This window comes from Ochotona princeps, chromosome 8 (assembly GCF_030435755.1).
Source record: "Ochotona princeps isolate mOchPri1 chromosome 8, mOchPri1.hap1, whole genome shotgun sequence".
Taxonomy (NCBI): domain Eukaryota; kingdom Metazoa; phylum Chordata; class Mammalia; order Lagomorpha; family Ochotonidae; genus Ochotona; species Ochotona princeps.
Window position 1 is genome coordinate 43,559,489 of NC_080839.1, and position 12,533 is coordinate 43,572,021.

The window sequence follows — 12,533 nt, forward strand, 5'->3', positions numbered from 1 at the left end:
CTCTGCCCATGCAAGGCAGCCCCAAGTGAGCAAAGCCTCCTGTGACTGCTGTGTGCAGCTGCCCCACAGTTCTGTGGGTAGGAGTTGCCCTCTCAGGTGTTACTGGGATGTGTAGCATAGAATAAGCCACAATCACAAGAGACTCAATGCAGGGTCTAATCAGCCATACCTGTCCCAAGCTTGGTTTATTCTCTATTTCTCCTGGAATGGATCATGCAAAAGGATTCAGTTCCAGTTCAAGCTTTACACTTGCTAGGCATCTGTGGGTTGCTGTCACCTCTCAGATTTCCACTCTGCAACTGATATGTGAGTCTAATGTCCATGACATGCCTCAGTTCGTGAGGTTTCCCTAGGAAGGCAGTTGAAGCTCTTGTCCAGGGTAGCCACACCGCCCATGGGATAAGCACACAGACTGCACAATATCTATCTGCCTGCATGCAGAGCCAGGTGCTCTGGATTATGTTGGGCAAGTTATTTAATCCCTCCATGTCTATTCCTTACCTCTAAGATAAGGGAGACGGGCATCTAGCCTAGCAGTTAAGACATCTGTATTTCATGTTGAAGTCCCTAGGTTCTGATACCTCCTCTAGTTCCTAACTCCAGCTTCCGGCCACTGCAGACTCTGGGTGGCAGCAGTGACGGCTCAGGTGTGTGAGATCTGAGAGACCTGGACTGAGATTCTAGCCCTATTCCCTGGCATGACTCAGTCTCAGCTGTTGCAGGAATTTGGAGGGTGAGCCAGCAGATGGGTGCCCGTTGTCTCTGCCTCTCAAAGACAGATAATAAAAGGGGTGGTATTCCTCTCTGGTGGCTCTGCTGAGGGAGGGACTAGTGATGCCTGGTGAGCTTGTAAAGAACCCCCTCCATGCAGCTGCCCCCGGGGATAGATAGGAGAAGGTCTTGAAAATCATCATGCTCAGCTCTGAGACAGCGGGATCCTTCACTGCCATCACAAATTCGTCACTGGAGTTTTTCTGAGAAACTTTAATACGTTTTCATTTTATCAACAACTATCTCTAAAACTCTCAATCTAATTAAAGAACTTGAATCAGACTTCTTTTAAAATCTTTTGAAGTACTAATCTTTTAAAATCCTACTTGCGAGGTGCGGATTTGGTGTAGTCGTTAAGACACCTGCAACCCAAATCAAAATACCTGGGTTCAATATCCAACTCTAGCTCATGACTGAAACCTCAACTTAATGCAGACCTGAGGAGGCAATGATGATGGCTCATGTGGCTGGGTCCCTGCCATGCTCATGGGATATGTGGGTTGAGTTTTTGCCTTTGGCTTGGCTCAACCCTCCCCATTGCAGGCTTTTGGAGAATAAATCAGTTGATGAGAGCTCTTTCTCTATATATATATATTTCTGTATCTAACTCTCTTTCAAATAATTTGAATTTTTAATTAGTAGGGAAAAAAAGAACAATCCTTTCTATACCCCACCTGGAAGTATCTGTTTCTTTGCCCTGTCCTCATGCCATTCCTCTGACCAGGAATACCTCTTCTCCATCTGCCCACTAAAGCACACTTCCCATTTCGGATTTTATATGGCCTGAACACAGCAGCCAGGCCAAAGAACTTCCCTGTCTTCTGAAACTCAAAGATGTTTTGGTTTAGCCATTTCATCTTTTGTCTGAAAACTTTTTCCATAAATATGGCTTCTCTTCCAAGCTAGGCTTGGACATAAAGCTTCATGGGACAGATCTAACATACTCTTGTTTCCCCCTCAGTATTCCTGTTCCATTGTAGGGCTTGACTCAATTACTTATTGGTTGACAAACATGGAAATCCACGTTCAAGAGACTAGTGTTCAGACGGAAGCATTGAGATCACTCCAACAGATCTTCCAGCTTATGCAAAAGTCTTGATTCTCAGGTGTCTTGGTGTGCCAACATCTCCGTGAACTTGGTTGATGGCTTTAGAAGTCACTGAATTTGAAATTATAACCTTGCCTCACTCCTTTTAATGCAGTGTCTTCTTTTTTGCAGATGAGAAGCCTTTTGTTGTGGAAGATACTTACTTACTGTGCCCAGCTCCTGTCTTAAAAGAAGTTGGCATGTAAGTTTTGACTGGCAACCATATCTCACAGCCAACTCGGAGAAATGGTTGAGGGGACAATTGGGAAATAAAATCTACTGCACCAGCAGTTTTCTCTAGATTCCTCCAGATAATGATGATGCTGGTGCTTGCACTCAGCCAAGCACCAAGTGTTTATGGAGTATCTCACTTTCCTATGAACCAAATAGCCCCATTACCCTGGTTTTACAGACATGGAGGCTATGGCTGAGAGATTTGCCCAAGGTCACATAGCTGTCAGTGAATCTTGATCTGTCTGGCCTAATGACAGCATTACTAGAAAGTTCTCACACATGTCATTGTTATTGTCCACTGCATGACAGTAATCTCAGAGATAAGGAAACTCAGAAAGTCTAAGTAAGGCCACAGCTGGTTCATGGCAACCGAGATCCTAGTCTCAGCTCTTCCCACATCCCCTTTGAAGCTCCTTCTTTACTCCAGAGCACTGAGTATTCAACCAGACTAGACTGAGTTCCCTTGAGCTAGATTATGGGGAAAATCTGAATATGCAATGATAAGAAGTATTAGTAAAGATGTGATCAAAATATTCAGCAGAATATTGTAGGGAATCAGAGAAGTAGTGTGGATATAGAGGAGAAAATAGCCTCTTAATAAAGAGTATGAACCATGTCTGTGACAGACTAGAGACCTAACTGTATCTTAAGGGAAAAAGAGTTCAAGTTGTTCCTAGGAATTCTGCATTTAATCACTTGTTCACACTGTAAAACCTCCATCCCCCATGCCTGACACTCACCTGCGATTCTTCTGTTGTCACAAATCAGCCCATGTCCACAGTAGCTCCTGCTTATATTGAGTGTCTCCTAGAAGGGAGCTGGAGAAGGCACACAGTTCATGTACTGCTTTACCTCTGTGAGCTCACTGGGGAGTAACAAAGCTACCCCCATCAAATCACTGAACATTCAGATAAGAACAATGGAGCAACAGACTTCAAGTTTTCCCGTTTATCCCCACTGATGCAGATAATTGTGTAAGAGTAATTTGGCCACCACAGTGTGACAGGTTAAATGGAAGCAGGTTTTGCCCATTCAATGCAGTTCGCTAAACTGCAAGGTCTGAATGCATTGCCATGATTCCCCTGCCAAGAATATCCCAATATCGTTAACAAAGGAAGCAAATCAGCTCTAGGGAACAGACTGCAATCCCAAGGGTGGTTAAGACCACAGCCCAAGGGAGGCCTACCTAGCTGGTGCTCAGCCACTGCCCCTCACACACCAAGCTGAGTATCGCTGGTTCCCTTGTCGTTGCAGGAAAGCTGCTCTCCAGGTCAGCATGAATGATGGCCTCTCTTTTATCTCCAGCTCTGTCATCATCACCACCACACACTGCGTAAGTCAGAACCTTTCCCTCTACTGACGCGCGGCTTATCTTTGTCACTGTCAACAATATTTGCTAAGCACTCGTTGTCTCCAAAGCATCCCGGAAAGTTTTCTGGTTCATCCCTGTATTCACCAAGCTTTGATCCTGGCACCATAGAGCTAGCTGTGGATGGAGATCAGGCATATTCTGCACCCAAAAGTGTTAGGAATATTATGTCAGGTTTACCAGGACCGCCGCTTCTGTTGTTATGGAGGAGACTTGAGTTGAATAACCTGAGCAAGTGGTGAAATGGATGTATTAGCCAGTTTTCCATTACTATAATGAAATACCTAAGACAGAGATACTCACAAAGAAGCAAAGTTTATCTAACTCTTGGTTTTGAAGACTAAAAATCCAAAAAGCATGGTGCAAGTGCTAGTGAGGGCTCCCCTTTGTGCCTCACCTCCTCGCAGATGGCATTACAAGGGGGCACACATAAAAGGCAGTGATCATGTCACTAGACATGAAGTCAGAAGCAAGGATAAGCTCCTTCACTACAAGCTGCATCTAGGAGGTACAGAGTCCCATGAGAGCTACATTAATCTCCTCTTAGGGTAACACCCAAGATGGGCCTTGCACTTTAAAGGTTTAAGTCCCATCACCCCGTACCAACTCGAGAATGGGGACCAAACTTCTGAAACATGTCACCACTGACAAATGTCCACATCTTGGGCATCTGGCCCACCCACTAAACTGGAGGCCTGAATTGAACACCACAAAATTTGAAAATGGTATGCAGAAATGGTGAAGTTTCTGCAAGTGTACCTTGTCTGATGCTTTTGGAAACTGACTCTTTTGGAAGCGGTCAACCTTCAGGAAATGATTAAAATACCCCAGAGCTAATAACTGTGTCCCAGATTCCTCCCAGTTTTTAAGTAATCCAACAGTTTGAACCTGTATTTCTCATTATGCCTGACCATACCACAGAGAAGCAGCCACTGCCTTGAGACCACAGAGCAGCGGAAGTGGGAAGAGGAAATGTCTTAGGATTGAACTTGTGGTGTGATGAATGCAGAGCTACACATTGAAATCAGGGCCTTTCAGTAGAGAAAAAAGGAGAGCCTTGCCAGGGTACTGCAAAGTTAAAAGAATTCCCAATGAAGTCCCACTGCAACACTGTGGCTCTCTTCAATGTCTACTTGGGTCTCCTGCCTCTGTGTGCATATCACTATCCTGTTCAATTAATTCTTGATCAAGGACTCATCATAGTAATAGAGTATTTCAGAAAGTTCATGGAAAATGGACACTGTCTTTCCATACCATCCCTCCACAAACTTTTTTGAAGTGCCCTCACATATTCTGCATTATTCTCTTTTCACTGGAGAGGAATTATTTCCGAACATAAATAGACTAACGAAGGTGATATTAGGGTAGAGATCCAGGTAGTGAGGAATTAACCACGAAGTTATGGGAGGGTAAGAGAGGAAGGAGCCTTCCAAACCAAGACGTGCTAAGAAGTGGGGGTCAGAGACCCTGGGGTTCCAGGAAGAGCAGGAAGTCCTGAAGTGTTCTCAAGCAGAGGGTAAGTGAGATGGACCAGGGTGTGCAGGGCCGGGTAAGGACTTGGTCTTTCAAGAGGGCACGTGATGTGACTTATGTTGAAAGACCACTCTGGCTGCTAGAACAACCTGGATGGTATCCAAGAGACAAAGATGGAAACAGAGCTTCTCATTAACAGGTTTCTGGCAAAAAACAAGGGTGGCTGGTATCAGAAAGGGCCAGGAATTGGAGAAGATGGTTTGAGTCACATTTATGTGTGTACTTCAAAAAGTTCATGGGAAAATGGAATTTAAAGATATTTGTTTTGATGCAGAAAAAAATGAAACCCACACATAGTTTTTTTCCGTGATGCACATTTTCCATAACCTCTTTTAAAGATCCCTTATACACATGGATTTCAAATTTTTTTTTATCCAAGTAATCTGTTTTTTAATTCTACTTTCCATTAGCTCTTTGAAGTACCCTGCATATATTGAAAGTAGAGCCAACAAGTTTCTGGAAACCATGTACATGAGATTTGAGAGGAGAGTAGTCAAGGACAGTCCCAAAGATTTTGTCCAGGTACCAGAAAAGATGGAGTTGTCCTCAGCTGGCAGACAGGAGGAAGACTACAGGAGAAAATCTGGGGAGGAGAAGGTAAGAGCAAGGGATCCGTTTTGCTGTTTACCACTTGTAGGCCCCTGAGCAAGTAATTCTAGCCTCCATGTGCTTCAGTTTTCTAATATAACTAAGATAATCATAGCTTACTCATCCTAGCAGGATTGTGAACATTAAAGGAAATGATGGATGTGATTGGCGGAAGTCCTGGCAAACAAGAAGTGCTCAGTGAGTGATAGTTGTTTTATAATGAAAACCTAAACAAACCTTTTTAGCTAATTGGAGATTCTTTAGAGACAGTTGGCTCCTGCTTCAGAATCCCATTTTAACCAATGGCTTTTATAAGACTTAGATGTATGTTTAGGAGTACATGTTTGTTGCTCAACCAAGCCCAGGTGACTGAAATAAAACAGAGAACATGAAGAATTCATCCAGAGAAGGGGACCTATATTCAAGCATAAAATGCTGGTTTCCTATTGGGTGCCCTGTTGAAGCTCAGGTACAAGACTGAAGCCATCACTGGGCAAAGCAGAGCCAGAGGTGGGATATGTGACCATCCAGAACATGAAGTATGGCTTTGTGTTTATTTCTTGGGCAACTCCTTTGTGGGCAAGGTTTTTAAATCAAAAATGATCCCTTGGGTCCGTCTTAAGGGTTAGTCTTGTTGGTGTAATCATGGCCTGCCCAGTCCATCACCTGGAACCTAAAATCATTTTAAAATATTTGGCTGAGACTTTTCTCACTCTACTGGGTACCCATTTGGACAGCTATGTCACAAGTTTTCACAATCCACAGTGAATTACTGCTGCTTCTGCCAGAAGCAGAAATTCCAGGAAGCTTTACAGGAAAGAGATTTTTCCGTCCAAGAGCTGAAAGATTCCTATACCAAGGGTAAACGTTGCTGAGCTCCATGACTGTAGAAACTATGCAAGCATCCAGAGCCCTCACTCACCAGTATGTTTAAATACACCCAACTCTGGTATTAACTGGCCTCTCTGTCTTCCCTAACTCATAGCCATAGATTGGTGATTACCTTTATCATGCTGGGGGGAAAGATGAGGGGGAAATGTTGTCCTTTAGAGAAGAAAGAGAGTTTTAGGCCATAAGGAAATTTAGGTGCAGAATTTGAAAGCTTCTCATACAGATAACTACTTTAAAGTGTTGTCATGGGTAAAGCAAGATTCTGGCAGTCACTCAACAAATTATCTCTTGACCTCCTACTGTGCCTCTGGTGTTCCTCTCATATCTACAGAAGTTGCTGTTCTGAAGGAATTTGAAAAGTCCATTTGAACAAATAACTCCAACAGACCCATAAAAGATGGTTGTGGGAGTTGGGTATAAACATTATAGGATTTCAGAGAGGGGAAGGATACATGAGGACAAGGAGAGCCATGGGGCTTTATGGAGGAGGTTAAATCATACAAGTGGGAATTTAAAAATTGACAAATATGGATGCCTAAGAAGGAAGAGACTGGTCTAAACAGAAAGCAGCCTAACCAAGGGCTGGATGACTCTGAGCATGGCTTGCTCATGGTCTCACCCCAAGCTCTGGGTTTGTTTGTTCGTTTGTTTCCCTTTCATTTTATATCAACCCTTGTTGCCTTCTAATTTATGGACATTCCTCAAGATGACAAATTCCATTATACAGCATACTTTCCATGCCCTTGGTGACAAAGAGGCCATAGTAACTATAATTAGGATTATATATGCCTCAGTTTACACACTGGAAAACCACAATCTTCAAAGAGAGAGTAAAGGTAGCCATGAATTTTTGAAATCGTCACTAAATAGATGGATGGCCTTGTCTTCCCCACTCCCTGCCCCAGATGAAAAACAGTCTGGTAACCAATAGCAGTAAGATTTCATAAATTTGACATCCGTATAGGAATGAAAACAAAAATTTTACAAACTCTTTCAGTCCTGAGGCATCCAAGCAAGAATACCTGCCTAATAATTGTAGCATAATGAAGGAATTAAATTTCAGGATATTGAATCAGAAAACCTAATCCCACATCTCAGCCCCTCCAGTTTCTATGAAAGTCCCTCTATTTCAAAAAGTGATCTTGGGCAAATGAACTTGAGCTTATCTCAGAACCTGTCTGTCAGGCCTGTAATAGAGATTGAAGATAATGTATAGAAGGGGCGTGAGATACATAGTAATTTGTCAGAGTGGCAGCTGTTTATTAGTTTGTTGACCTCATTCTGTTTTCCTGCCAAGGAAAAGTCTAATGGCATGTCCTAGTAAAAATTTAGCCTCACGTACGCTGTGGCTGACAAACCCACTATTTTCCTCTGATTAAATAGCATATTCCATTTTTAGTTCATGATAAGCCAGGATTTTGGGAACAGTTTAACATCTTTTTGAGAGCCCGGCTCAATAGCCTAGGGGCTAAAGTCCTCACTTTGAACGCACCAGGATCCCATATGTGCGCTGGTTCTAATCCCGGTGGCCCTGCTTCCCATCCAGCTCCTTACCTGTGTCCTGGGAAAGCAGTCAAGTACGGCCCAAGGCATTGGGAACCTGCACCCATGTGGGAGACCCAGAAGAGGCTCTGGGCTCCTGGCTTCAGATCAGCACAGCTCCAGTAATTGCTGCTGTTTGGGGAGTGAATCAATGAATGAAAGATCTTCTCTGTCTCTCCTCCTCTCTGTATATCTGACTTTCCAATAAAAATAAAATACATCTTTTAAAAAGTTTTTAAATATTACCTGCAGGGTCCCTGTAAATCTGAATAGCTATTAATCAGACAAAACAGGGTTGCCATCTCTTTGCTACTTTTGGAAAGTTTTTCTTGTAAATTATTCAAGTAAGTAGTAACAACAAAGTGGAAGATTTAAACTACTCAGAAGCCTGAATTAAGGTGAATATTTACTAACCTTGATGCATGTGTCCCACATAGAAAAATCCTCTTATCACTAAAGTATTCCCACACACACAGCATATTTGCAGGCATTTTAGAAGGCAGGCACCGTTGTGTGCAGATAAAATCTGCATCCTTAGGAAAAACTACATGGCAGGCTGCACCCTTGCAGGTTCCTGGAAGGGACCACAGTTCCCTGTGATTTATGAATGTGGTTTAATTTCTATGAAGATGAACTTGGGGCCAACTTTGTTTCCCAAAGATTGTTCACTTTATCCTTCAAGTCTTCAACTGGTGAAAATTTTCTGTAAATATTTGTTTTGAGAGAGAACAAATCTGTGTGTGATTGTACTATGTGAAAAACAGGCAAAGAGGGTTCTATAATGCCCACACACACAAATACAAAGAATTAAAATTTCACTAATACCACAGTTGAAAAATTCCATAAAGAACTAAAATATCCTGGGGTAGGCACAGGATTCTGCATTTTAGTAAACCTGTCCAGTAAATTTTAAACACATAACACTCTTACCAGTACGCTTCCGTAATACTCGCTTGTCCTCCAGACTATTTTAAAAGCTCATTAACTCCTATTTAAGAAATATGAATTATATTCGCATTTCACTCCTAATTCCATTTACTTAAGAATGCTTTGATTTTAAACTAATAATCCACTTCTATATGTTCCTTCTTTTGGATGTCTTTCCCTAAAATAAGTTTAAAATATTCCCAGAAAGAATAATTTTAGCCTAATATGACCCATTTAGAGTCTTTCTTACCTCTGTCTTACCAAACATTACAAAATTTTTCTCTTCAAATTCCTCCCTTTCACATTCCAAGTTGTCTAACCCAATTTTCTGTGGCTATAACAGAATGCTACATATCAGATAGTTTTTAAGGGAAAAAAATTATTCCTTATAGTTCAGGAGTCTGAGAATTCGAGTATCATGGTGTTGGCATCTGGATGTGGTCTTCTTGCTGCATCCATCATAACCTGGTAGAAGGTATCATGTGATGAGAGAGGGAGAAGACCAGCTCTGGTCTCCCTTCTTCCCAGAAAGCCATTGATCTCATCATGGGATCATACCCTATGACCTCATTTAACCCTAACTACCTCCAGAGAGTTCCCTGCCAAATATCTTCAACGTGGAACTGGGGATTAAGTTTCCAATCATGACCTTTGGGGAACACATCCAACCCATAGCACAAGTGGGCCCTTCGTTTCTTCCTCTCACACCAAGGCCTCATGAACCACAAACTGGTGGCTGTTTGTTGAAGAAAGAGCCAATGTAGCATCAGTGCAATTTTTAATATTTCATGACTCCTGATGTCTCCTTAGAAGGGAGGCACTCAGCTGCCACCCAGAGGTAGATTATAGCTTTGAAAACAGAGACTCAACTAAGAAAGCATAGACACTGGGAATAGCTAGTATTCCCCAGGCACACTGTAACCTACATGCTTCTAGGAAAAGAAGACAGTGCCTTATTAACCACTGGCACAGAGTCAGCATGTAGTTATTACTCAATGAATAGCTGTTGATCAAGAGAATGACTGCATAGAATCTGAGTTCATACTGAAATCATGCTGATACCTGCTGGTAGGAGAGGAAGAAGCCTGAATGAAATAGGATTAGAATAGAAGGCTCTGAGCTGGTTGAAGCCTCCAAAAAGGAAGGCTGACAGTTCAGTCTTCATATCTAAGGAGCCTAGGTGTAATTTAAGAGGAACACTTCTCCTAGATGAGAAACTATAATTGAGCATCTCAGGTAGGACTCAAAGACCTGCTCAAAAGAACACAGCCTCACTTGGAAGCAGACTCCTGTCAGGAATACTGACCTGCTGAAAGTGTCTAAGAAATATCTCATTTGAGTAATCAAGACCCAAGGTAGACCCCTACCTGGTCTGTAAGGATCTGCAGCACACAGCTGGAAACGAGGAAGAACTGTAGACACTGAGAATCTAGGGCATGACAGAAAGGCAGTGACTCAGGGAACATTGGCGTAGACTGCATCATTCTGAAATACCAGCAACTGGGACCATGCCAGGCTGACTGCTCTGGATGCTGGCAGCAGAGGCTGAGGGCTGGCTCAGAAGGGGATGTGCTGGAGCTTAAGGACAGGGGCCACGGTGGCTCCAGATAAGAGGCTGCAGAAGAAGAGAAGGGACCACCTCCCAGCACTGTCTGCTGAGCTCTGTGTTAGGCAACTTCCTAAGTCTGAAACTTCCTAAGACCTTTCTAGGTCAGTTCAGTTCTGTTATCCATTGCATCAAAGTAACTTGGGGTAATAGAAACCTAAAATCTGGTTTTGTAGTCACAAGGCTCTCTAGGTAAACAGACAGCTGGTATGGTTGCCCTTGCCAAACTCTCTTGAATTTCACCAGCCTGGTAGGGAGTAAATCCAGTAGCCTGTGCTCATAATAAAAAAATTATTGTGCTCTCTTCGGAGAAAGTAAAAAGCAGAAGAGACCTTTATCCCTCTGTTCCTTTTCCAAGAATGGAGAAACAGTCCATCAATCAAAGTAGGTAGCTCTCTTTAGTACAAATAGGTCATATCACAGCTATTAGCCTGTAGACATCTTCATTAAGTAAGTAAGTAAAGAAGTTGCAAGTAGCAAATAGAGCCAAAGATACCATTACCATTAACACCAATAAATATTCAACCATAAAGGTGTGCAAAGCATTACAGACTCAAAAGAATAGCCAGTCCTTACCCACCAGAAAGCTGCAACATAGTTGCCAAAATGGGATATAGACTCCAACAGGTGTTACATGACTGAGGATACAACAAACAAATCTTATGCAAGTACTCATGAACCTCCACACAGGCACTAGGATAATTAGATTGATATGAATACAGTACAGAGCTCCTCTTACTGGGCCCAGTGGACGAATCTCCAATTACCCAACCAAGCTTCTCAATCCTTCCTGCACAAGAGAGCTGGATAATCCATTCTAGAAATTCAGGGATAATATGGAAGTCACTCATGATCTGCTGACCCAAAAGTTCTGTCCCATGAGTGTCTTTTTTCCCAACAAGAAACTCCCCCTAAAATGTTCTCAATACGAAAAAACATTTCCCAAAGGGGGCACACCCAGAGTGGACATTGAGGCTAGTGCTTAAGATGCTTACATCCTGGCAATACTTGGGCTTTGATTCTCATATCCAGCTCCTGACTGTAGCTTCCTGCTAGTACAGGTCCTGGACGTCATGATGATGAATCAAGTAATTGGGCCTGTGCCACTCACATGGGAGACCTGAACTGAGCTCCTGGCTTTAGCCCTAGCCCCACACTGTCCATTGCAGGCCTTTTCTCTGTAGATTTCTTCACTCTGGCAACATTATTTCACTTCAGTTCACTTCTCTCCCACACCCACCCTTCTCCTTACTTATAACCTGGAACAGCAGGGGAAGCAGGAGACCTGCTATAAAGATGAATTGAGTGAAAAGTGAGGAGTTTGGGTAATGAGGAGTCACAGATGGAAACATAAAATTTATTTTAGAAAGATGAATTCAGCATTTGTATGCCATGTGTGTATTAATTATAACTAAATAGCATTAATTTGGATGCCACCACTTTACACATTTAATCATTTGGATTTTAATTAGCTTTGCCATTATTTGAATTGCAGGAACTTGGTACCAAAATGACCAACTCATGCTCACTCATTGAAAGAAGGGGTGGGGGACATTTATACTTGCTGTTATTGCTGTGATGATGGGTGATTTGTGCTTTGAAATATGTGGTTAGCAAAATGCAGGGTAAAGATTTAGATGGAGAGGAAGAATGGGAACAAGCAAGAGTTTGGGATCATATCAATGAGGCTGAAATTCTGATTCTACTATTCATTGAATGTCTGACTTCAGGCTGAAATACCAGCAGGCCAGCACAGGAACTGATACAAAATAGATGCCCACTGGGAGTTTTCTTACAAGATACTATAATCTCTGTAAGAATTACATCAATGATTGTAAAGACATTCTGATTTCTGGGTAAACCAACAGAAATATTATATTAAAATAAAAAAGGTGAGTGAAAGGACTTCTTAACTTGTTAAAAGTAAATCTCCATTTGAGAGTGATGCTCAGTGGCAACATACTCTCTATAGGGAGAATAAGGGG

The 12,533-nt window shown here is 42.4% G+C and overlaps 1 protein-coding gene across 1 annotated transcript in view; it reads left to right on the top strand.

Annotated features, from left to right (window-relative positions):
• ANTXR1 (ANTXR cell adhesion molecule 1) overlaps positions 1-12,533 on the top strand; it is a 194,909-nt gene that overhangs the window by 85,777 nt on the left and 96,599 nt on the right. The window contains exons 11-12 of the mRNA XM_058667911.1: positions 1,991-2,060; positions 3,347-3,425. Coding sequence (XP_058523894.1) covers positions 1,991-2,060; positions 3,347-3,425 — 149 coding nt within the window. The remainder of the gene's footprint in view (positions 1-1,990; positions 2,061-3,346; positions 3,426-12,533) is intronic.